This window comes from Lytechinus pictus, chromosome 3 (assembly GCF_037042905.1).
Source record: "Lytechinus pictus isolate F3 Inbred chromosome 3, Lp3.0, whole genome shotgun sequence".
Lineage (NCBI taxonomy): Eukaryota > Metazoa > Echinodermata > Echinoidea > Temnopleuroida > Toxopneustidae > Lytechinus > Lytechinus pictus.
The window spans coordinates 24745261-24772836 of NC_087247.1; the positions used below are offsets into that span (position 1 = coordinate 24745261).

Genomic DNA, 27576 nt, shown 5'->3' on the forward strand with positions numbered 1-27576 from the left:
ATTCTAGGATTAAGTTGATCGTATTTATTACGCTTCTATTTGATTGCCATACCGATTCCCCATTCAAAAGAAAATATGGTTGAATATCAAACATTTTGCACAGCATATCAGTGATAAAATTTACTTTCTAAATCACGAAGGCTCCACAAATAAGATCTACAACATATACTCTATAGAGATAATAACACAAATGCAGCGATAATTGTCCAGAGTATAATGCCGGACAACACAATACTGTTACTTTTTTTATCCATAAGAGTCTATTTGAATGATCCTTTATTTAATATTACTAGTAAATCAAATTTGAGCCTGAAAGGTAATGTGCATTTTATTTTCCAGTGACAAAGAACCTTTTATTCTCTTGGAAATTGAAAGAAAATAGCATGAAAAGAGAATATATTGAAATAACTATAAGTCATTTTTTATTGTTTATGAAATCAAGAAACCAAACCACTTCAATAAACTTTTAACCTGAACTGTTAATTTGGAAAATCTCTGAGAAATGGTAAATTATTATTTTTTTCAACGTATTCATCCCTGAATCACAAACACATAAAGGCTATTTACAATCTGTGCAATGTGAAATAATGAATCACTATCTACTGTTATGTTTACTATAAATTTTCTGAACCCCCTTCATCTCCCCTCCCCCTCTCTCTCTCTCTCTCTCCCACCTCTCCCCCTATCACACATTTCCTCATTATTTCTTTCTTTTGAATAAAGATCTAGCAAATGACAACCTGAAAACTTATAAATATACATGTATGCAAAGTCAAAAACATTTGCTCTATTTTTTTTTCTTTTTTTGAAACATCACCCTATAGCCAAACAAACATTTATATAGATTAATAAATAGCAGTCTATATTTGACACAAAAAACATGTTGCTTTTTTTTTTTTTCCTGAATTTGTTGCAAGTAACGTAAACTAATCTGTGTGCATGTGTACATAAGCATATACATATATACATTTAGCCACATTCACAAAGTGAACACATTCCTCTGTCGGTATCTCACATTTTTGTGTTTGTTCTTAATTCCCCCAAAACATAAGAGGTAGATCAAAGATGACGATTATTTTTTTTTTATTTCTAACAACTGCCAACAACATAAACTTACAGAAAAAAATATGCCTGAGTTGAGTTTATAATAAAACTATGGAAAATTATCTAGATTATCATATGACTACAAAGGTTTCCATTGCAGCAATAATTCAAATTTTAGTTCTCAATACATGTATATGGCCGCAATAGAGAAAGTATTCAATACGTTGTTTATATTTCTACAAACATAAAATATCATAATCAATCTACTCTTGATTATCAAATAACTCTGAAGGTGTCAATTGCAGCAATCAGTTCTAATACTAATTTCTAATATATGGCGACTGCAAGACATGTACACTGTAATAAAAAACTACTGAAAAATTGATATGACATGTAGGCCTACATATTTTCAAGATTATTTCGAAAGAATGAATGTATTTTCGATTATCCTGTCTACAAATTGACCTCCAAATTGCCCACCACAATGGTGAAGAGTCCTCTACCCATAATTAAATCCACAATCCTTTATACTAAGAGCTTGATCATTCTATTACAAGCTCAGCTTAAATTATTCTGAAGAAAATTTCAAGTAAACAATGTGCCATGACACTGAGCTATACATGTGTGTACCTGACAAAATATACCATATAGTTTACATCCTGCTATCATATATTGTTCAACAACAACAACAAAAATCCGAAGTGCTTTTCATTGAATAACATGGTAATCGAAAGAGTGAATCCACAACGTCTATTCACATTTATTTGATGTAATAAGAGGAATTGTCTTGTGAATTCAATATTTTCTTATATCTAAAGTTTGAGGTAGTTTTTTTTTCCATTTGATTCCATAAAACATCCTAAAACGTAAGAAAATATTGTGATGTGAAACGGGTTTTCATTATCTATACAAAGAAATACAAATACATCCTTACATCACACTTGCATTAATACACAAATGAACGTAACAGCAATCTAAATTGGGTAGTGGTGATTTAACAAATGATGTTCAATTAGTATTGTTTACCATCTCCTCTCAGGATATGATCTAATAAATTTTAATCAGAAATTACCTTAATCATTTATGGACAATGGGCTTTAGAGGTAGCAGAAAATATCGGTAGGTTATATTGAATTCTTATCATTTGACACCGGATTAAAATGATAGAATCAGAAATTAGACTAGATTGGGGGAAAAAGTATAAAAGCAAATAAAAGGACAACAAAATTAGGATTAATCCAACCGGGTAGTATGGACTGTATGAAAACCAATAGTTTAACATTATTTTTCCTTAAAAAAAATATCTCAAAATTTTCTATAATTTTTAGTTCTGCCCTACCATAGATCTCTGCCTGAAAGTTACAAGAAAAAAAAATGATTACAAATTCACCATTTTTTTTTCTCAATAGAATAGGATGATATTGGTTTGAAAATTCCTTAAATCCTCACTGCAGTTTATCCTGCTCAAACACTGATTAATGAATACAAAGACAAGAATAAAATAAATCCTGATGCAATAGAAAGGCAATGTCATTTGGTGGATATCTCTCTGTTTCTGTAAAAGAGGTAGAAAGGATCTATACTTCATATATTCTAGAACTCCAAACTGTAATAAACTTCTTTATTTCATTTTCTCCTTGTATTGTTATTAGAAAGAGGTAAATATGTTTAAAACATTAGATCATGCCCAATAATGGATGAGAACTGAGACGCCAAAGCCAAGCAGACCCTTAATAATGACAATGACATGTGAGAACACATCAAAGGTTAGATTCCCTCACAACAGGTAGATAAGGTTATGTCATGTGAGGTCCTCAAACAACTATTCCAAAATTGCATTTTTTTTTACACTTATCTTGACATAGACTTTCCACAAGAAATTCCATGAAAGAAATGCCACTTATCACTGACATAAACAAATACATATAAAATATAAATATCAGGAAATACATGCATATTTTGTGGAAGCGTTGTGGGGGTTCTTGAAGGGTCGTGAATTTTTTTTTCAAACTCCACAACATTCATTTCCTTTGGTAAGGAATTTATCCACATTCCGCTGCAATCAACAATAGTGAAGCAATTGGTACCTAATAAATTTTTCCCTTGAATGCCTTAATAAGCCGAAGTTGTAGCCAAAGTCCAAAGAAACATTTGCTTATAATCTCATAGGGGCTATAAAAAGATAATGTATTTACCACTTATATCAGTGTTATCATTTACTCTACTACTATTAATATCAATCTTATTATCAATATCATTGACACTTTCTTTATGTTTTATATTTTAAACAAGTGGAATGCCTCTGGCCGTCTCACCTGCATCACGCGATTCAATATAGCAGCAGTGCTGATTTTGAAAACTACTATAACTCGCACAAGATGTTCAGTGATACTTGGTTACTCTTATTTCCACGTTTTATGAACTAGACCAATACACTTATAGAGATATGATGGCAATTCAACAAATACCCCCAACGTGGCCAAAGTTCTTTGACCTTACATGACCTTTGACCTTGATCATGTGACCTGAAACTCGCACAGGATGTTTAGTGATACTTGATTACTATTATGTCCAAGTTTTATGAACTAGACCAACACACTTTCAAATTTATGGCTGTAATTCAACAAATACCCCAATTTGGCCAAAGTTCATTGACCCTAAATGACCTTTGACCTTGATCATATGACCTGAAACTTGCACAGGATGTTCAGTAATACTTGATTACTATTATGTCCAAGTTTCATGAATCAGATCCATAAACTTTCAAAGTTATGATGGTAATTCAACAGATACCCCCAATTCGGCCAAAGTTCATTGACCCTAAATGACCTTTGACCTTGGTCATGTGATGTGAAACTCATGCAGGATGTTCAGTGATACTTGATTAATCTTATGTATAAGTTTCATGAACTAGGTCCATATATTTTCTAAGTTATGATGACATTTCAAAAACTTAACCTTAGGTTAAGATTTTGATGTTGATTCCCCCAACATGGTCTAAGTTCATTGATCCTAAATGACCTTTGACCTTGGTCATGTGACATGAACCTCAGGCAGGATGTTCAGTAATACTTGATTAACCTTATGGCCAAGTTTCATGAACTAGGTCCATATACTTTCTAAGTTATGCTGTCATTTCAAAAACTTAACCTCAGGTTAAGATTTGGTGTTGACGCCGCCGTCGCCGTCGCCGCCGCCGCCGTCGGAAAAGCGGCGCCTATAGTCTCACTCTGCTATGCAGGTGAGACAAAAAACTAACAAATGTAATATTTGTTCAGTCGGTTGCTCCAACAAGAAATACTTAATGTTTCCTTGTAGAACCCACTGTACATTTTCTTCTTCACTTTAGTCAAATATCTTTGACAAATTGACATGGCAGAGAATTTATACCTACTTCTCTGTCAAAGCAAAGGCATGAATATAATATCTCATTACATTGTAAGTATAATGATTTAAAACAATCAGCATGTTTGAATACAAAAATAACATCATCATCAAGTGATGAAATGTGGGCAATGTGAACAAACCTTCCCATGGAAGCATAGTGGTTCATTGGTTGTCCATTCAAGTCAGCTTGAGGTATAATATTCTGCAAAACATTCTCCACCCACTCTCTCTTAGGAACACCTCCATGTCTCAAACTCCTTTTCCATAACTTGTTCCCTGTAGAAGATGTTGATAAAACAGCGTTGACACATATCCTCTATCATACAGGTGTAAAGATGCCTCCTCGTCGACGTGACCCCTTCACATTTTCAGGAAAGAACAACAATAATCTATCACAGTAAACAATGCATGGGTGTTTGATATCGTTAGATGTTCATCATGCGTCTGCCTCAGAAGAACACACAGGTAGAGTTGACAGCAGAGTAGAAACATTCACAAACAGTGTCACAAGATAACATTAACTCTACGCCCTGATAAAAAGAAATCATTCATGATTGTTTTGGGGTTTTTTCCTGCCAGTTGGTATGACTTTACGCGTAGCTGACATCCCCACTACAGAGGTAGAGTGCCTTGGGGTTTAAGTCTGGATTAGCGCCTTCTCGATCGCTGTGATAACTCATTTTTCTGCTGAGGTAAGAGGTACTGGGATCAACAGGATGCCTGGTGTTTGATCCCTCATCATCCAGATCATCACCAATATCCCAATCTATGTCCCCATCCATCCCACTATCACTGTTTGTGCCCCGGTACGACGCCGGGCGTGGTGGCGAATCAGTGCCCGAGCCATCGGGGAGGTTTTGTTGTTCTTCTTCTTGTAGCAGTGCTATGTGTGAATGGTCTACTGCTGAGGTAGATGCTGGGCCTGAATGGACCAGACAGAGGTGGGTAGCTGTCTCTGAAGCCGTGGCTATGTCTTGCTGGCTGCTGCTTCTGCTTCCTGTCGTCATGGGTCCAGGATGAGGAGCGAAGGTTAGAGAAGAGCATTGAGGAGGGGATTCCTGATGGCTTGTGCTCGCCAGATGAGGTAGACTGGATTCCTGATGATGCTGTTGCTGGTTATGAGGTGTTATTATCATGGTAGTGGCGGTGTTAGTGATGGTGGTTGTGGTTCCGTTGAGGTAGCCAGAGTGAGGCTTGGTCAGAATGTAGTCGTGTAATAATGGCTCTACACTTTTGGGGTCCTGTCACAAAATGAATATTGAAAAGAAATTAAGTGCTTGGATTCAAGGTACCATGAAAAAATAAGCTATATTGGAACAGAAATGAATGAGAAAAAAATTTAAGACATTTTATTTCATAAAAGCAACCACACAAAAAACCCATAGTCACAACAGATTTCGTTATCTATCATCCCCCACCACCCCCCAAAAAAAGATACATAAATAAAAAATAAACAAATACATATGCAAACAACAAAATCAAAGAAAATAACATGGACCAATTCAGATTGTAAAAAAGATGACATAAAAAGAAAAGCCTAAGGATCTTGCAAAACTTACTTCTTGACCACTGCAGAGCTGGTGTTGCAAGACTGCCGATTGTGTGAGTGGAGGGTAGAGCTGTGTTTCTACGGTTCTTGTTTCCCCTACCAACTCTATACCTGGGGCCTCCTGTCTTTCTTCTTGTTTGGTTACACAGAACTTGTTGTGACAGGTGCAATCCTTCCTGTAAGGTAAATGAATGTTGATTACAATTAGATATATTGTTGTAACGTCTGAAGGTTTCCATGGTGAAGAAGCAGAGTGTAGTGGGTTTCACAGTACACCATGTATCTTTCATAGGCAACTGTTGGTCCTGACAAGGACCACCCAAAGTCAACGATTCGACAAGTGTATTCTTGTTGTCTTCAGGAGAATGTTACATATAATATATAATGCTGCTTGCACGGCATATCAAGTATGTTATTGGTCTTTACATACATCAGAGATGTATTCGTCTTATTGACAAGTCCGTCCATACCAGTATCCATGCCATATTTTGCCTATCATGGTTTGGATCAGCTCAAGTCACATGTTCAAAGTCTATGGGAGGTATTCCGGAGCGACACAGTACACCACATCATGAATGAAATAGAATTTCTGTGAAGTTTCTTTTTCAGCTACATACAACTGCAAGTATCCAGGTGAACAGGAGGCACTGTAACTCAAATCAAATTAAAATGACATAAAATTTCAATAGTACAAGACACAAATGACTAAGAAGTGAGAATGTAGTCAAACGCATTAGACTTTACCTGTGTCTGAAGATGAGCAGGAGTGTACAGATCATAATACAGACTGTTGCAAGCACAATCCCAGCTACAATGCCCTTCTCTAGATCATCTAGATTGACAATATCTGGGTATGGGGTTTTATCTGCAGGAGAAGAAATGGAGTGTTGGTTAGTAGATAGAATAGTGTCCCTGAGATGTTGATTGCCACTTTGTCTAAAGGCTTCTTTAGACATGGCACAGCAAAGCTCTGCAATATTTTCATGTCATGACCCCAAATGTCAATCAGATCATCACCACTCTCTTACAGGCATACATGACTTTAATCTAGAGTTGATCTGTGTTACAGTTCTCCAGTTATTGCAAGAACAAAACCAGGGTAACCAAACCAATGGACAACCTGAGAACATGTCTCCAGCAAGTATCTATGCAAGTATGGACATTTAAAGTTCAATTAACCAAATAAATACACACAACTGCATTTAGATGGGGGTACTTGGCACTTGGAAAATTAAGTATGGATAGAGGCATTTGCAATATTTTATAAGAGAATGAAGCGAGGACAAGCATGCTAGAAATCAAGTGTGAATATGAGCACTTGCAACCTTTTTTTTTTGTCTCCAAACAACTTGACATGTAAGATGGTTTCTTATCAATCTTTTCATTATGATTAAACAATTGCATAAGAAGGCATTGAACTTACTTGGGAGCTCCTGAACCCTCACAATATACATCATTCTTGATGATCTTGGACCTTTTCCTACACTGGTAAATGCCTCTACCGTGAAAGCATAATGATGCCCGTATTTAAGACTGCTGAATTGGGCCTGCAGAGAAGTACCTACAAAAAGAATTATACAAAAATAAACAGAAAATTGAGAGATATTCGATCCACATAAGACTTCAACATCCCCCACCCTAGTATTTCAAATACTGAACAAGGCATGTGCCTAGAGCTGCTTCCATGCCCCCCCCCCACATTGCATACACAAAAAAGAATATCACAGGTAACCTATACCTGTTACAATTGACCTTTTATTCATTTGAATATCCTATAAGACAACCTTCTTTCAATACTCCTTTACAGTATCTGGGTATCTACCATTCAAGTGTGATATTCAGTTTGATTACCAAGCCTCAACAAAATATGCTTGCATAAGAAGCCAGGATACACCATTAACAATAATGGCATGGACACAGGCCACAAAGTTGATCAGCGTATATAAAACTCACAAACTATTATAAACATCCAACACTGGTCCGTCTGGTGATCTTACCTACATGAATACTGAAGTTCCTGCAGAGTATCGCCAAGCGAGGTTGGCTACAAACGGTAAATTATCATACAAACTTCAAAAGTAGAAGAAACTGTATTGAAGACCAACACTTCACACCTTTTAGACCATTCATCCCTTGATAAAATCAAATTAATATTAGGGCATCGTCTATTCAAATTCAGATAGAAAATAGCTTAATACCACAAAGCTTTCTGAATTAGTAAGCTTCACACATAGGGAGTACACATCCTGACTCCTTCATCACTCTTCGCTTTGAGGAGGTTCAGCAGGATAAACTGGTTTTACGAGACCTGCTAAAGAGATGACCACACCCACCATTTGTTACTATGGTAGCATTATCTGGCCGGAGATGTGATGTATTCAAGGATTGGTAGGTGACACGGTAGGCAGTGATGATACCATTGGGATACCTTGGAGGTTGCCATTCTACCAATACAGCTCCAGGTGATTCAACAGGTGTGATGATACTTACATCAGTAGGTGCAGATGGGACTGAACGAAACAAGAAATAGGATTTCAATCAGTCATCTGAATGGTTGTCACTTTAATCTTGAACTATGAAGAACAGATTTGCAAATGTGTATTTCAACTGTGTTTCCAGAAAACAAATTTGAACTCTCATCACCCAAACTACACAGATAACAAGCATTCAATTCTTCACAAACCCAAGTTTTCATTTCTACTTTTCCAATCAAATATTACAAATAACATTGCAAGTAGCAAAATCTACTTTGAAAGGTTATTCCAGAGCACAGATTAACGTTAATCAAGACAATTTTATTTCCCCCCCTTTCTTTGTTTTGTTGCTATGCTATAGTGGTCTAATTACTATTAAGTCTAATCACCAAAGTCTCATGCCCAAATGTGCTCAATAACCTTTTTTTTCTGGGGGGGAGGGTCTAATTGAAAACTTATTTTTCCATCTTCCGTTTAACGGTAATTTGGACCATTACCCTTTTGTCTGAACAGACTTTGTGGTCTCAGAATACATTGTGGGAACTGCCCAACTTCTGATGAAATGGTAAATAAGTTAAAAGGATGGTATTAAGCCTATAATTATTTGTAACTTCTGAAGGTTTCCATGGCGAAGAAAAATAGTGTAGTAGGTTTCACGGTACATCGTGTATCACACCATGTATCAAGAAAGATATATGGTGTCCCGTGAAGCCTAGAATTATTATTATCCTCTTACAAGCATTCACAGCTCTGAATATTTGTGTTTATGTGTGGGAAGCACAGATTGAGAAGCTCCTGCGTTTTCTATACTTGGTGGTAATTCCAAAATGACGATTGAGTGAATTGGGGTCGTTTCACAAAGAGTTAAGCGTGACTTCGTGTCATGCAACATGCACACGGAATCTAACGTGTGACCTCACTGATGAATAGTAGTAGCGCATGTCCTCTGTGTATTATCTGACCACTTTGCAGATGTATCATATACCAGAATTTAAGTGTTATTTTTAGTCACTCTGAAATCTTTGTGAAACACCACCTGGTTGTAGACACACTGGGAATAGACCTAGGTCGTGTGAGGCCAAACAAAAATAAGACAGCATTAGACCAAGCTGCGACCAACATTCTTTTCTTGACCATTGGGTAAATTTTCAGTCTAATTGGACAGACTATGTGGTGTGGGACCTAAACTTGAATATTTGACAAACTTACCATCTTCTTTTGTTCTCTTGTATATAGGAGGACTGTAATCACTTTCCAAACTAGTCCCATGGGCTTTCACCATCACTCTGTACTCTGTGTACGGTTCCAAATTCTTTAACTCTATAGAGCATGATGAACTTTGGTGGTGTAAAGTGAAAGAGAGGGGACAGCATAATTAGAATGTAGCCAATTTCAAAATAAACAATAAGTGTCAGCACAGAAATAGAAAGAAGTCAAGGTGAACATTAAAATAGTTGAATGTATACATTTTTCCTTCAATAACTCAATTATATACAAAATCATATTGACTTCCATTCATGAATTTCAATCAAGGGAGTCAAAAAGATATATACACTGAAAGGTCCGTATTCTGAAAAGAGGTTTCAATTGTACCATGGTACAAAACCATAGACTATGCAGATTATAAACATGATTACGCTTATTTCATCACGTACACAAAGTTAAATCCAATTAAATGCACGCTTTCGGCAAAGTGCGCTTAGAATGAAGCGTGTTAATTACATAAATCTGCATAGTCCATGGTTTTGTACCATGGTACAATTGAAACCTCTTTTGAGAATACGGGCCAATATCTTCAAATTATTAATTTCAAAACTTAATTATGAATGAAAAACAAATTTAACACCTGTTTGCCTGACTTGAGAAGCATCTTGTGCAAATTGATTGTTACACTCTTGCAAACAATGTTCCCTTTTTTATTAGCATGTGAACACAACAAACAAAATAATCCCAAATGGTAAAAAGTGACACAATACCTCAAAACAAAAAGCTGAATTTAGCTATCATAATCAAAGTGCTTTATTCATCCAGTAAAGAGGTGTCATTCAAGTACAAGATAGTGTCTGATGAGTTTCTCTGGAACAAATGGTTTTGAATTTGCATGAGATGGGGGGGGGGGGGGAATAACACTCACCTGAAAGTGTCGGTTGTTTTAGCAGGGCTATTCTTGGATGGCTCAGCAAAGACAGAATAATAGGAGATAACAATGGATGTCCGTGGAGGTTGCCACTGTAAATAGATAGCCCTTGAGGTAGATTGAGCTCTGATATCGTACGGCGGAAGCATGAAGAATCGATTGCCTGAAGCTAATCATACATCAAGAGAAATTTTTTTAATTTTATTTAAAGAGAAGCAAATTACTTACTTAAATATCAAGTCAGACTTGTGTTGACTTAGAGAAATAGAGTAAAATAAAATGAGAAACAATAAACATAGTACATGAGAGTACAGAGGAGGCGCAATAGCTCAGTCGGTAGAGTGGGGGTTTCTCATTCTGGTGACCTGGGTTCAATTCCCTCTTGCTGCGCTAGTGCCCTTTGGTATGGCATTAATCCTCATTACCAGGTCCCTCAGAGAGGACCTTAACACATCAGTCCTCTGGTTGCTTGCTCACAAGCATTCACGTTTTCTCAGTTAAAAATTCACCACCATTTACCTAGAAGTTATTAAAGGCATTTGGTAATATGGAATGAGTAAAAATACTTGTAAGAGAAAACCAAATACAGTTGGAACTCAGTACATAGAAAGTACTAACAAGGAAACACAAACTATCTTCTACATGCAATTATTTTTTAGTAATTCCAAATGTCGGACTTTGCAAATACAGTGAATTAAGAATATTTCATATGAAGTGAGGTTAACAGGTGCACTTTCTAATTCCCTTATGTGGTATATCCTGTCAGGTCGATGTCTTCTTTTTTTTTTTTTACTTCAAGTCAACCATGGCTAATTTGTTTATAAGATTATCCAAAAAAAATACCATAAAGGCAGTGTTAATTTCAGAAAGAGTTGCAAATAAACAAAGGTTTTTTTTTTAAATAAAATGTAACTTGATTTATATTTATTCAGAAGTGGGCATTAGGTAATTGGATTTGACATCTTGATAGACTTCTTTAAATACAATTCATTCTGGTACAGGCCTTGTATCTTATCATACAATCATATATATCATATCAGACAATTTTGTTTTGATCTTCAATTCCTTAAATGCTGAAAGGACTTTAATCCCAAAAGGAGATTACAGACTTAATCTCACAGGAGCAAAATTACCTTTTCATTAACTTTGTATGATATTAGAGTATTAGAGTACTGATATATCTTCCAAAATGTTGAGAGCAATTTATTATAAAACAAGAGTGTCGCTAACAGGAAGGCGTATTTGTAACGTGGGAAATGGAGTAATTGGTCAAGCAAGAAAAGTGGAAGGTGGCGACTTTACCTTTGACCGTCTGACCTTAAAATCAATAGAATTCCTGGGATCTATGCTAGTATCATACACACCAAATTATATGAGCCTAGGTTAAGTTAAACTGAAGTTATTGTGTTTACAAGGAATGCAGAAGGGTAAGACGAAAACATGTCACTTTGACCTTTTGACCTCAAATCAATAGGCTTCATGGGATCCATGCTAGCATGAGCCTAGGTTAAGTTAAACTGAAGTTATCGCGTTTACAAGGACTGCAGAAGAGCAAGATGAAAACATGTCACTGTGACCTTGAACTTAGACCTTTTGACCTTAAAATCACTAGAATTCCTGGGATCCATGCTACTATCATACACACCAAATTATACGAGCCTAGGTTAAGTTAAACTAAAGTTTTTTCGTGTTTACAAGGAAAAATTAACGGACGGACACCAAGCGTGATACCTTAATACGTCCCGTCTAGGACGGGCGTATAATAAAAATAAAATAAGACAGTTACTTACGATCAATACGTGGCATCTGAAATGCAAGAGCAGTTACATGACCATCTCCACACTCGTTCCATCCTTGCATCACAAGATTGTATGCTGTCTGTCGTTCTACGCAATGAGGGAACAATTTTTATATTGATATTACTGAAAATAAGTCATACCACATTTAATGAACCCCAGGTGTCATGCAGTACTTGCTTCCATTTACAAAATTCTTGTTCTTTTACTTAATTTTAATCAGTAGAGAAATACAACCATGCAAATTCTTACAATCTTTTTCATGAACCAAGGATCATTATTGTCATCACCTATATGACAAGGTCTCATACACTGTACACAGGAAAGCATGTATGGGACTACACTCTACCTAAACTGTCCGCCCAAACCGTCTGCCAAACAATTCAACTATCATTTCTTCCATTTTCAAATAAACAATAAACAGCCATTATGACAATTATTCCTTTGCAAAGGAGCATTTTTCAATGATCATTCTTCCTCAATATCATAGAAAGAATTTGATAGCTGACCAATGATTTTTTCCCTCATGTGTTTCACAACATTCAATTATCTTTCATACAAATATCTGCTGGACACATACCTAGGCCTCCTATGACAACTTTCCTTTGTTCCTTGGGGAACGTCCTCATCTGCTGTGATCCATCGTTGTAGGATGTCAGGGTCATCTTAAAACCATCAATACTGGACTCTCCTGTGGTACCGTTGGATTCAGAGACTGACCACTTGACCTCTACAGCAGTGGCATTGATGACTTTATGGACAATCAGCAGTGGTGAAGCAACTACAAGATACAACAGAGAGGATGTCTCATAAACCTGTTCATTTCTAGTCATCTACAGAATGCTGAATTAAGGTTTATACAATATACCGTCCATTTGAGTAAAATAAACTTGACACATCACAAATCCCCAATTTAAGAAAAGATATGTCACGAATGCATAATCATTATATATAACTGGAAAGAGTATCTTCTCCCAAATAATTGATACCATATTTATTTGGTACGTGTTAACGCTTCAATGATCAGGAGGTATCCTTTGCAGTGATGTTAATTTTGATTTGTGCCAAAGTAAGGCATGAATGCAATGAATGAATCCCAGATGCCAATGATGTCATAATCCCACATGAGTTAGTAAGCATATTCGCAAATCCCTTTTCAATGAAATTAAAATGAGAATTGATACTAAAAGGTGTTTATTGAACAATTATAATGTAAATTGCTAAAAAAAAGTGTTTAGAAATGCATTTTAATGCAGCTCTTGTAGGATCATGACATCACTGACATCCAAATTTATTCATTGTAGTCATGCCTTACTTTGGCGCAAAGCAACATTTACATCACTGCAAAGAATACCTCCTGATCATCCAAGCATTAACACATACCACATAAATATGGTATCAAATTATTTGGGAGAAGATACTCTTTCCAGTCATATATAATGATTATGCATTCAAAACAGATTTTTTACTTAAAATAAGGATTTGTGAGGCCTCAAGTTTTTTTTTTTAAACTCACACAGTATACGGTTGGGTCCAGAAAGTTTACATAAACCAGGGGGCCGTTTCATAAAGCTGTTCGTAAGTTAAGAGCGACTTTAAGAACGACTGGTGAATATGATAGGACAAATATCATTTAAGATATGATTGCTTTCACAATTCAGGCAAATGGACAATTTGAATGGAATGTGAACTTCATAACCCAAACACTATAAATCAAAATTCAACTTTCTTTCATGTGTTTAAATAAAAATCAATATTTGATAATATGCAACATTTACATAGCGCTTAATACAAATGTTTCTAAGCGCTGCAAACTATTACCCGAGCTTTAGCATATAATAATAATATGCAACATTTGTATAGAACTTAATACAAATGTTTCTAAGCGCTGCTTTAGCACAGCTACCGTGATCAGGCACATCGAGCATTCAAGGAATTCCTTCCTACCGGGTGCCCATTTACTACACCTGGGTGGAGAGTGGCAAATGTAGATAAACGCCTTGCCAAAGGACGTGAGTGCTGCGGTGAGATTGTGGTTCAAAGTCCTGAGACTTATCCACTGAGCCACAACACCTCTACCTTTAAGGAATACGAGAGAAATATTGTAAAGCATTGAGTTGTTTTGTGCTCTTACGGGTGCAATTTCTCACGTCCATGGTACGTATGCCTAACCACTGTGATTCCGGTCCAAACCCAGGACTTGTGGCAGCAGCCATCTTGACATCGTATCGTGTAGCAGCCTCAAGGTTGTTCAGAACCACAGAGTTCGTTCCTGCAACCTTCTCAAAACAGCTATAACTGATATCTGTGACCGACTCTTGCCTGTAGCAAATTTTGTACCTTCAAGAAAGACGGACATAGAGGGAGATTACTATCCTGTAACTAATATAAATTTGTATACACAAAATATAATATTCTTGTTGATAAAATATTCCTTCTCAATGCTGGAATGGGCTGAGATTTAGGATATAGCATTCTGATATTTAATCAGTCAATTTGTATAAAGAAAGGTGGTTGAAAGTCCATTTTTAAAGCCAAATAATAACATTACCAAGACTAGGCGCTAGAACCATAAAAAAAAAATCAAAAATAAAACCGAGATAACTTCACACATTTTTTGTATATGGTGCAAGTGTGCAACAAACTGCTAAAATAATGGAGAGTTCATAGGTGGTGAGACAAATTGTTCTACTCATGTAACATAAAAAAAATTGATGTCAACTCTAAAAAAAAACAGATTTTAGTCCTAAGTTGCAATAATAAACACATCATATATTAATTTAAAACATTATTTTTGTCTCCATCATTTTACAGCAAGGTGACAAAACAAGTCTTTCACCTCTACATGCTTTTTGAATGCCTAATATCTCATTGAACTGAACACAAAATACTCCTGAGATTTTTCGTTCGAATTCATGTTGCATTTAGTGGCATCACATTTGGACAATCCACAACCTAGCCCATCAAATAGACTGTAGACAGAGAAAGACAAAGGCCTGTATTCTCAAAAGAGGTTTTAATATTATCACAGTACTAAACTATGGACTATGTAGATTTTGCGTAATAACTACTCTTATTACATTGAGTATTTCATTTACAAATGCATGCTTTAACCCTAATTAGACTGGGGGGTGGGGCTGATTCAACCCCCCACCTCAACATTTTTCACGATAAATCTGCCACGCAAAATATTTTGACCGCGTCGCTCCCTGACTTTTTACTTTCAAGTCTCAGGCAACTTTTGAGACCAAAATTGCAATCCTCGGTTCCAAAATTACGCATCATTTCAGAAGTGCATGCATACCAAAAAGTGCTCAAAAACATGAATTGGTGTACAAAGCCAATTGCAAATAGTGTTTTGCCAAAATTCATAAATGCATCATTATTTTTCCGTTTACTGATTAAAATCAATGAATTTCATCCCGTTTATGGTCAAAAAACAATTTCCATTGAAAAAACAATAAGTCAATATTTTAAAAAATACGAACTAAATTAAGAAAACAATAAAATACATAAGAAAATAAATACGCTTCAATGAATACACGAAATCTCCATAAATCCATAGTTTGTACCATGGAACAATCAAAACCTTGTTAGAGAATACGGGCTAAATAGTTTGTCATGTTGATATCAAAGAGAAGTGGCTTACAAATTAATATGTCCATTGCTCTTTTCTAATGGTAAAGGCAGCCAAGAGATGTTAATGCTGAATGGACTGCTACTAGTCAGCCAGAACCATGGAGCACTGTCCGGTACTGTATAGAATCAAAAGTTTTAACAAGTTTAACCATCTTTGACATTGCCATCCAAAAGTACACAAACAATCCTCTCCTTCTTTCTGTGTCATACATGCATGTGCTGTCACCCTCATTGCCCAGCACACACTACATCATCCATTGCCATAACATTTTCAAAGAAATTTTTATAACATTTGATATGAATATTCCAACCTATAAATCTAAACGATCAAAGTTCCAAATAGTGGCATGAATATTGAAATCAAAATTCCGATTAATTTCAAGCTTCCCTGTAGGATTAAAATCAATTTCGATTCCAAATCATAATGACATCATTGGCTGCGACTCAGAGCCGATTTGGACTTTCCTCTGACTGCAAAGCTTGCAGCAAAGCAGCATTCTGATTTAAGTATTCAGGGCATTACGCGGAACTTCATATGAAATCATTTCATTTCTAGGAACTTTCATATTTGATGCAAAATGCGATTTGTTAAAAAATTGCATTATAGTTGGATCATGTAGTGAGCGACGGGCTTCATACGTGCGCTCTCTCTCTCTCAGTCTCCCCTCTGCACAGCAGCTCCCTCACATTCCCCATGAATGTGAGGACTAGCAATTAAAAGGCGGCTGCTGGATTCCTGTGTGAAAGACACGACTATGACTTGGGTAAGATGCATCAAACTCATTTACCAGGGCCCTTAAAAAAGTCACTATCAATTTCAATTGTTGATTGCATATCTTTATACGGCAGGGCCCTGGTTGGATGAAAAAACTTTAGAAATAATATAACTTCTTTGATGAGAGGCGATATATGGCTTCATTGCAAACCCAGTTAAAATTCATTACTGGTATTAGGTTTTTATCCAGTACATTGATAATGGAACTTGAAACTCCATCATAAAAGCTATATAATGTCTAACCTACTTCACCCATACTCCCGTTGACACACCTATCCTTGTTCCCGTCCCCACATTCTCCCCTTCCATTTACAATATTACTGTTAAATTGAGCCAATTGGTTTGTAAACTTTTACATTACTTTGTTAAATTTTACAACTGAATGGAAATGAAGTAGGAAAAAAGTTCCAATATTTTTTTGTGTACATGGCTTCCTCATATACATGTTGCAAATATGTCTTAATTGAATGATGCTGTGAACTTTACACTGAGATCAATGTTAATCATTATCACCATTCAGCATATTTTAATTTCAGATAATGTGATAAAAATAACTGAGAAAGTCATCTGCCTTGGCCAATGAACATCTCCCTGGTCAATCTACTTACTGGTCTGCTGGGTGAAAGCATACACAGGCTCCGTCAGATTACTGCTCCCACTGCTTATGAATGTCTTTACTTGAATGGTGTAGTTGGTATAGGGCTGTAGCTTTTCTAATACCACTTCTGTATCGTTCATACGCGCCACCATGGCTGCCCACGAACCATCTGTAATGAAATCATGCATATTATTAAATGATGATTCTGAACTTTTCTCAAAGACACATATATCTCAATAACATACCATGAAAATTACTTTGAATGAAATACACTCTGCCAAGAATTTCTGTGTGAACTAACGTTAAGCAAAAAATTTCAACAAAAAAAGAAGAAATACAATGCCATCACTGAGAAATAGTATTCAAATATTCCAGGCTCTGAGGATTATATGGGAATTATTTATCTGAGGTTGGTCTGCCCTGAGAAAAAAATACAAACACTTTCAGTCCTCGAAGTATAAACAGTTTCCACTATACTTTTTGAAAGAATCATCCTAAGGTCATTTTATAAAGCCGTTTGTAATTTACACAAACAGGCGACTATTTTCTTGTGTTGAATAAATGAAATACCTTCTATAGCCCTAATAATCCAAGGGGGGGGGAGGAGTAAATTTACCCTATAAGATCTTGAACAATGATTACACATGTACAATCTCCAATTCTTGTGAAGTTAAAGATTAAAATGAACTCAACGCTATGAAAATGAAAAAATCCATATTTTATTGTTCAAAATAGATATGAAATGAAATACTCTGAAAATTTGCTTTGCCCAATTGATCATGGGCCCGGCAGCCGCTGTGCAGCGCCAGATCGACGAGGCTCTATCCCTTTAATCATTGAACTCCAAACAGGGTAGCAGCAACTCCCATATTTTAACGTCTTTTGGTCTGACGCGACCGGGGTTTGAACCCCCGACCTCCCGGTTGTGAGACGGACGCTCTATCAACTGAGCCAACACACCGGTGACTGAGCCAACACACCGGTAACTGAGCCAACACACCGGTACAAACCTATACTGATATTGTGATCGCAACACAGACATTAAAATATTGATGGACAAACTGAGGTGTGAGTGAGGAATTCATAGATTTTAAAATTTACTTCATCATTTTGACAGTAATTTTGATCTCACTCTTTTCTCTTACTCCCTGTGCACGTACAATGCATCCTACTACAGAAGGGATTTATGATATAGACTTACCTGGTGTTGGATAATAGTAAATGGAGTAGGCTTGGACATCAGGTTGTGGTACAGGTTTCCACCTTACAGTGATGGTACGACTATCATTCACAATGGCAGTCACATTGTTTGGTGGGAATGGTCTTTTCTCTGAGCACAGAAAATCATTTTGAAAAGAGATGATTATCAAGAAGTGAAAGTTAAATTGTTATATCACACTGATTTACAAAATTGAGTCTTTAAAATATATTTTTTTTTGAAAACCATACAATGAATCTTGAAATTGTGAAATGAGATAAAATATATTAAATGCACTGAATAAAGATTGCTGCATCATAAACAATTTATATTGTACAAAAAAAGAAAGAAAGTGTAAGTGGAAAGAGAGAGTGCCATCATGACACAAGATAGAGTAAGTAACCCTTCGTATGAGGGCTGACTGAATTAAAATCGAGGCCTTTACTATGGAGCATGGTAAGAAGAAAAAAACACTTAGAATAGCCTTCAATCTCTCTGAGTCCCTTCAATCCTTCAATTACTCCTTTCAATATAGTCACAAAATAAGAACCTAAAAAGGAAGCCAGTAAATGTAACCCCCGATAATATCCCTTCAGTTGCAAAACACACAACGCACCTGGTACTTCAACATTGTAGTACAAGGCTCCATATACCGTCCCTGCCTCATTGGTAGCCACACACTGGTAGATACCAATGTCCTCTGCTAAAGAGTTCCAGATAGCCAATGTATTACCGACAATCCTTTCACCTGAATGGCAATTGTCTTGGCTCATCTGGGTGATCCGCCCCCTGATAGGGAGGAGCTCACCATTCTTGTACCAGGTCACAACGGGCGGAGGTTGCCCCAAGACTTTGCAGGTCAGGCGCCCGGTTAGACTCTCTGGCTTCTCTACATCTTCCACTGATGAACAGAAGTAAGGTGGCTCTATAACAGAATGAATCATAAGTAGTGTAAAATAGAGATTTCCTTTTTTCCAAAACCTAATGGATGTCAATGATTAAGAGTTTGTAGAATATTTGTACATATGACCCATGTATTATAATCTTTAATTGTCTACTTAATTTTTACTTTTTGCCTGATATTATAGTGGTTGTAATAAAAAAAATAATATGTTCCATTTGTATAGCGCATCTACTATAATATACTCTACTGCACTTGATACTTGGTATCGTATTATTACTACGGCTGTAGCTGAGCCACTGTATAAGCACTATTTAAAGCATTCAATTAATAAATCCTACAGGGTACCCATTCATCTCACCTGGGTCGAGTGCTGCACAATGTGGGTAAACTTCTTGCTGAAGAAAAACACACCATGGCTGGGAATCTAACCCACGTCCCTCTGATTGAAAGACAAGAGTTGTAACCACTAGACCACGATGTCCCCATAGTATAGTATACTATATTTGTAGTAGTATAGTAGTATACCATATTCGTAGTACGGTATTTTTTTTTTTTTTTTCTTTGGCCATACATCTAAATTGCCTGTGATTTCATCCACCCAGCAATATACACATGTACAGTTTTCTAGAGCTATTTCTTTTGTAAGATCAATCAAAAAGCTATTCTATGTCCACAATCGATTTCCCTTTGTAATAAGGGCATCCCTACTAACTTCAGTCACTGCTGATTCATTTCTCTCAGTACACCCCCACTATTGAAATTGATTTTGTACCAATTCCAATTAGATATACATCTAATCGCTACACAACACTGCCACTATTCATTTATTATGTAACATAAGAACAAACATTATATCAATGCCATATAATTACACGATACAAATATCTTTTATAATTACATAACAGTCTGTCTATTACATCATACTGCCTTTTATTACATAACACTCAAATTTTCTTGTCAATATAGATTAATTTTACCTCCTTTATTCTTATTTACTTAGGACACTTAAGTCATAAAATCACATAGTAACTAAATGGCCCGTATTCTAAAGTCAGGTTTAACTTAGACCATGGTCTATTAACTCTGTGCTAAAATTATGGGGAGCCAAAAACTATTTTAAAAATCTGATTTATAGTGTATATTTCTTATATTTACCATTTTATTTTCCTTTGCTCTCATAATGGAGAGAATATTTCAGTTTTCATTCTGAGACAGTATTTGAGTGTCATAAGAGGTAATAAATTGAACAAGTACTAATAGAGCTTGTGCTCCAATTGGCTCTCCATAGTAAAACTACAACTATGAACCCGAGTTCAGAATACGACCCCATGAGTTTATAAGTTAGCTGACGTACAAACATAAAAATTAAGAAACCCTGATATATAAATAAACAAAAACACTTCAGTCAGACCGCAGCTCGCGCGATAATGAGCATATTCACGGAAATTTATTCAGCGGCCCTCTAGCGGTCTCCGAAGGAAAACGTGCGATCAATTTGGCTTGATTTTCCCACTGAATTGGAGGGGCTGAAGTTATAGCTCTGTACTGGTCGCTAACTTCAGTTTACGTCGAAACGAATTGTGGTAAGTTATTCTCAAGACCTTCATCTACAGTTTGGTATATAATTTTCCATATTTCGACATTTTCAACCTACCATTTTTACCTCTTTAATTGATGCTTATTTTAGTAATAATTTAACTGCGATTTTGTAGTCGGAATTTCACTTTTGGTTCCTGACTTTGCTACATAACCAAATTGTTTCGATCAGGATTTTTTAGAAAGAAGAAAAGTCACTGTTCAAAATATGTCAGAACCAACTTGACGCAAACTCACCTTATATTTTTATTTTAGAGAAAATGATACCCTAAAAATCGAAAAATTTACGTTTTACCCGGAAGTAACCTTCTCGTTCACTCCACGATGGCGCGAAATAATGCCAAAATTAAGTTCGTCGCGGGTTGGTAGAATTTCGCCTTTGGTCCCATACGTTGAAACTTCTGTAATGATGGCAGATGGCTCGCATTATATGTGTCTGTGGACGGTGGACTTGTTTTTTTTAAATTAAGACTCAATATAAACGAAGCTTAATAAGTAGATCCCTTCTAAAGTTTTATTCAATGATTATCATGTTGCCGAATTCCATCAAGTTTTTATTATAGATTGAGATATTTCTTGATTTATCATGTTTATGTTGAAAATTGTTAACCTTTTTTCTTAATTAGTCGAAGTTGAGCCCCATGATGATTTTTGCCCCAGCCCAGGCTGCGGTTAAGAATTAAATGATGATTAGCTCAGACAGTCTACTCTAGAGACTATAAACAGTTTAAAGTCAAACTAAAAAGTCTGGTACTACCGTCAACGACTACCGTACTCAGTAGTATTCATAAACCATTTTGTTCAAATAAAAAAATTGTGGCTGTCACAGACAGTACTTAGACTTAACTTAGTTAGTCTCTTAATTGACGTACACGTAACATAATTCATACTTTGAATGGTTATTTAGTAATTTAGACTATTTCTCTCTTTTTTTGTCTCTTCTACACACAGATCTGCATACTTGCTGACTCTGGTCTCTGCTTGCTACTTCATTCTGGGAGAGTCCATCATGTACTATAATGGTCAGACCATGATTTTGACAAAGCCCTTATTTCGTTTGCAAATTTTGGACTGATACAACAGAAAATTTATCTTTATCGATATTGGAAACAAAAAAATTAGAGCACAGTTTTGGGGAGGACTAAGAATACTGACTTGGACAGGAATACAGCTTGACAAAAATAAAAATTCACAATTCAAAACCAAAGAACATTTTTAATGTTACTAATAGTGCATTGCAAGAAACTTTCTACTCAATCACACATTCCAAAATTAAGGGTAAGTCCTTTGATTAAACACAAACATGTAGTTGATTTGCAATTGAAATTGAACATAAGTTTCTTGCAATGCCCCGTAATCATATTTTGTTCTCAAGCAACTCTGTTATATGTTATCTAATGTGCTGAAGGTTAAGTGCCATGTATGTTCACAATTTTTTTTTCGAAGGTATAATATATTTGTCCTTTTAAACGGTATTTGAATGTGGTTACGCCTTGTTTTTGTTTTCCACAGTAATTATTGCATATATGAACAGAAGTGAAATATTTGTTGTGAAGCACTGTATGAATGTTGTGTGATCATGGAGCTATGGTGTGATGGTATTATAATTAATTCATCATTTTTGTTATAAGACTGTAAACCTGGTGGATGTGAGGGAGTGGCCTGGATGAAAGGAAAGTGAGCATGTGTCCAATTACGGATTTGCATATGTTTAGACAATTTTGTTCGTGGATAAATATTAATGTGCATTCCCTATTCCAAGCAAAGAGTAAAGGAGAAGTCCACCCCACCAAAAAATTAATTTGAATTTAAAGAAAAAAAAAGTATTGCAGAAAATTTCATAAAAACTATGATTCAAAATTTAAAAAATTACTATTTTGACATTGAGAAATTTGCCTAATTTTATAAAACAATTATATGCTCATCTTGGTCAATGTGCAAATTACAGACCCGATTATGTCACAAGCACTCTAATTTCTTGTGTATTTTTTTGTTTGATACATGTACATGACATGTATATTTTATTTTAATTTTCATTAACAAATTTTGAGAGGGATTTTAATTCCTCCATTAACATTCGTAGTTTCCATAAATGTAACCTATTGTGATTCGAGGAAGATTTTTTAGATCAAATTTGCTAAAATTTATATAATAAAAATGCAACAAAAATTTAAAAAGTAATGTGATGTGAGTGACATAATCAACTCTATTTGCATACCATTGTTTTGTGTATATAACTGTTTTGTGTTAAAAAAGGGAAATTTCTGTATTTATTCAAATAATTTTTTGTTGATGTGCACTTGACCTTTAACTCACTTCCCTTCCCACCCCTGCCCAAATAAGTGTAATCAAGAACTTGAAAATCAAAAGCAGTGATTAAGAAGAAGTAAGAATTAATCATAGAGCTATTAATAGCTCCATGATTTAATAAATACAGGCCTAAATAGAACTTCACATGAAAGTAAAAAGAGAATAAAGCTGGGTAGGAACGATGAAGGAATATGATTTAAAGAAAAAGCATAAACATATCCCCATCACCCCCCCCCCCCCCTAAAAAAATTATTAAAAAAACAGTCCGGCGGGTTCGAACCAGGGTCCTTGCACACGTCAAAACAGTGCGCTTACGCAATTCGACATCGATCTCTTCCATACTACTTCCGGGTTTTTTAAGCTATATAAAATGTTGCAAGTCTGTGCGCCGCTGTTGACCAATCAGAACGCGTCGGCAATTCTACTGCAATTCCAATCATTTTGCGATGGACATTGCCGTGGTTTTTTGTGGTTCCTGACTTTGCTACATCATGAAATTTCATAATTCTTTTTCAGTCGTAAAGAAGAATGTCTACGCTTTATATTGATTATAATATCAATTTGACGCAAGTGTAATCTCGTTGCAAAAATGCGCTCTGTTTATTCACATATATTTCTTGAAAAAATCATTTTTTTCTAAGCTAAATATCGGTCTTCAAAATACATTAAATGTGCATTTTATTTAGCTGATCAGAAATTTCAAAGTTTTATCTATAAAATAAGACCAATTTTGTGAGGAATAAACGATTCTAAGAGCAAAAAACACCGATCGGAAAGTTCGTCTTCACAGCTCATTACGTATGCATAACCACGGACGGCTATGCATACCGCTGAATAAAATAGAGCACTTTCGGACGGGCTGCGGACTGACTGACTTGTTTTTTAATACACTACTCAAAAAAAGTTAAGGACCACTTTTTAAAACGTACATAAAGATTTTATACAAGGTGTTTTATTTCTGGAAATACCTCAGTACAACTGTCCTAAATGTCCTTAAACACGCTGTAATCAATTTCACGCATGGGTGGTTTCAGTTGTTGCACAATGTCTCTCGCATCACTGCACATCCTGAAAAGTGGGCCCCGAGGGTATCAGCTACCGACATGAAGTGGTAAAAACGAATGTCTGAGTGTCTTTCAGGCAGTTCAGTAACGAGTGTGACCACCTCCTGCAGCAATAACGCTGATGGGCGTGTCACACAGTGTCATTAGCAGAGCAAATCAAAGACACCGAGAGACAGGGCTATGCTCCGAGAGACCCCGCAGTGGCCGACCAGTTTCGACAACCCCTAGAGATGATCGCTACTTGACGAATCTCAGCCTCCGCAACCGCTTTCACAGTGCACGCCGCCTCAACAATGACTTCGCTGCAGCAACTGGAGTGATTGTTTCCACTCAAACAATCCGTAACCGACTTCACAGAGCCAATATGCATGCCAGACGGCCAGCTCAGTGTGTCCCACTCACCCCTGCTCACAGAAGAATTCGTCTCAACTGGGCCCGGGAGCATGTCAGATGGACCAGACAGCAATGGCGTAGAGTAGAGTTCTGTTCACAGATGAGAGCAGATTTTCCCTTGACCACAATGATGGACGTTCGAGAGTCTGGAGGCGACCAGGAGAGAGATTTGCAGACCCCTGTATTGCAGAACATGACCGTTATGGGGGAGGCAGCGTCATGGTGTGGGGAGGCATCACCTACGCCAACCGTACTCGTCTCTACGTGGTCCCAGGGGGAGCAATGACAGGAGTGAGGTACAGGGATGAGGTCCTTGAACCTATAGTGGTGCCATTTGCAGAAAATGTGGGACAAAACATCATTTTCATGGATGACAATGCCCGTGCCCACCGAGCTAGGGTGGTGACCGAGTTCCTTGAGGGCCAGGGGATTGAGCGTATGGAGTGGCCAGCGAGGTCCCCGGACTTAAACCCGATAGAGCACGTCTGGGACATGATGGGGAGGAGTCTCGACCAGCTCGAAGCCCATCCACTTGGACTGCAGCAGCTGGGTGTGGCTCTGGAGGCTGCATGGGATGCACTGGACGTCAGAGACATCAATCGCCTCATCAGCTCCATGAGACAGCGCTGTGAAGCCGTTATTGCTGCAGGAGGTGGTCACACTCGTTACTGAACTGCCTGAAAGACACTCAGACATTCGTTTTTACCACTTCATGTCGGTAGCTGATACCCCTCGGGGCCCACTTTTCAGGATGTGCAGTGATGCGAGAGACATTGTGCAACAACTGAAACCACCCATGCGTGAAATTGATTACAGCGTGTTTAAGGACATTTAGGACAGTTGTACTGAGGTATTTCCAGAAATAAAACACCTTGTATAAAATCTTTATGTACGTTTTAAAAAGTGGTCCTTAACTTTTTTTGAGTAGTGTATATCAACTTCCGGCAAGCTTCTCTCTGTTCTTTTTATTCAAATTCACATATCATATGTGATTTTCCATCTTATTTCATCTAATTTACAACATCTCATAATACTGAATCATAATCATATAATGCACATTCATTAGCATGAGTGAATTTATCGTGGATGTCTGAGCACAGAAAAGTAGTTTGCTGACCTATGATCATTATTGCTTCATGTGAACAAGGCTTCACAAGGATGGGTCCTGTCCGACACAACCAGACAAAAGATAAGACTATAACTTACGCAGGATGTATAACACTGCAGAGGCCACATCTTCTTCTCCAGTAAGTAAATTGAGGGCTATGCACTCATACGTTGCTTGATCATCTAATGACACATCCCTCAACATCAGGTTATGATGCCTATATTCTTGATGAATGATATCCCTTCCATCTGTAAGAATAAAAAACAACAAAATGATCAATACAAAAGAAAATACTAAATCTATAAAAAAAAATTAAAAAAAGCTGTGATTTGTAGAAGCAACCCTCCTTAATCCACATTTTAGTAAGTTTTTTTTCCTTTTCAAGACAAGTTTCAGAAAGTTAGTGTGAACATGTAGCCTGGTACCTGATACCAGGTGTACAGCAGGGAAAAAAATTACACGAGGCTGGGGCAATTTGGCCCCAGAAATGATCAAAAGAAACCTAGAAACTAAGAAAAGATAACCATGGAAATCCCCATTAATTGCAACGATGTAAAAGCTTTGATAAACCATTTTGCAGGTTTAGGCAGTTAAGTTGTGAAAAGTAGAGCCCCCCCCCCCCTGAAAAAAATTAAAATACAAAATAAAAAAATTATTTAAAAAAAAGCAAATAAAAAAACTAACTTTTTGCCTGGTGTACAGTACTATACTATAAACAAGTGGAACGCCTCTGGCAGTCTCGCCTGCATTACGCAATTTAATATAGCAGCAGTGCTAACTTTGAAAACTACTATAAAATAATCATTCACAAAAACACCATTCATATAATGACATAATACCACGTTCATTGACCATAAATGACATTTGAACGGTGACTTAAGACTTGTCAAATACACCCATGTCCACATTTCATTCACTCTATCCATAAACTTTCAAAGTTATGATGGCAATTCAACAATTACCCCAACATGGCCTAAGTTTATTGACCTTAACTGATCTTTGACCTTGGTTTTGTGACCTGAAACTCACAGGGGATGTTTAGTCATACTTGATTACTCTTATATCCCAAGTTTTATGAAATAGATCCATAAACTTCAGAGTTAGGATGGTAATTCAACAAATACCCCCAACACGGCCAAAGTTCATTTACCTTAAATGACCTTTGACCATGGTCATGTGACCTGAAACTCGTACAGGATGTTCAGTGATACTCGATTACTCTTATGTCCAAGTTTTATGAACTAGATCCATAAACCTTCAGAGTTAGGATGGTAATTCAACAAATACCCCCAACACGGCCAAAGTTCATTGACCCTAAATGACCTTTGACCTTGACCATGTGACCTGAAACTCAGGAAAGATGTTCACTAATACTTGATTAACCTTATGTCCAAGTTTCATGAACTAGATCCATAAATTTTCAAAGTTATGATAGTAATTCAACAAATACCCCCAACTTGACCAAAGTTCATTGACCCTAAATGACCTTTGACCTTGGTCATGTGACCTGAAACTCAAGCAGGATGTTCACTAATACTTGATTAACCTTATGCCCAAGTTTCATGAACTAGGTCCATATACTTTCTAAGTTATGATGTCATTTC

General features: G+C 36.5%; 1 protein-coding gene across 1 annotated transcript; it reads right to left on the reverse strand.

Annotated features, from left to right (window-relative positions):
* Positions 1 to 1066: 1066 nt before the first annotated feature.
* LOC129255760 (protogenin-like) lies at positions 1067 to 26218 on the reverse strand. The gene is made up of 15 exons (XM_054894088.2): positions 26071 to 26218; positions 19214 to 19522; positions 18601 to 18729; positions 17410 to 17568; positions 16037 to 16142; positions 14522 to 14727; positions 12968 to 13168; positions 12382 to 12477; positions 10589 to 10760; positions 9664 to 9791; positions 8314 to 8490; positions 7404 to 7541; positions 6725 to 6845; positions 5991 to 6156; positions 1067 to 5672 (listed from the first exon to the last, which is right to left on the reverse strand). Exons 1-15 carry the CDS (start codon positions 26174 to 26176, stop codon positions 5022 to 5024), a joined length of 2865 nt encoding a protein of 954 aa, XP_054750063.2. The 5' UTR covers positions 26177 to 26218; the 3' UTR covers positions 1067 to 5021.
* Positions 26219 to 27576: the final 1358 nt, after the last annotated feature.

Bases quoted from the DNA above. Each gene is read 5' to 3' on its own strand.
- LOC129255760 (XM_054894088.2), bottom strand. From the start codon at position 26,176: ATGTTGAGGGATGTGTCATTAGATGATCAAGCAACGTATGAGTGCATA. The intron at 10,761-12,381 runs GTAAGTAACTGT...ATGTATGATTAG, and splicing joins TCAGATGCCACGTATTGATC to CTTCAGGCAATCGATTCTTC. The intron at 9,792-10,588 runs GTGAGTGTTATT...ACACCACCAAAG, and splicing joins AAAACAACCGACACTTTCAG to TTCATCATGCTCTATAGAGT.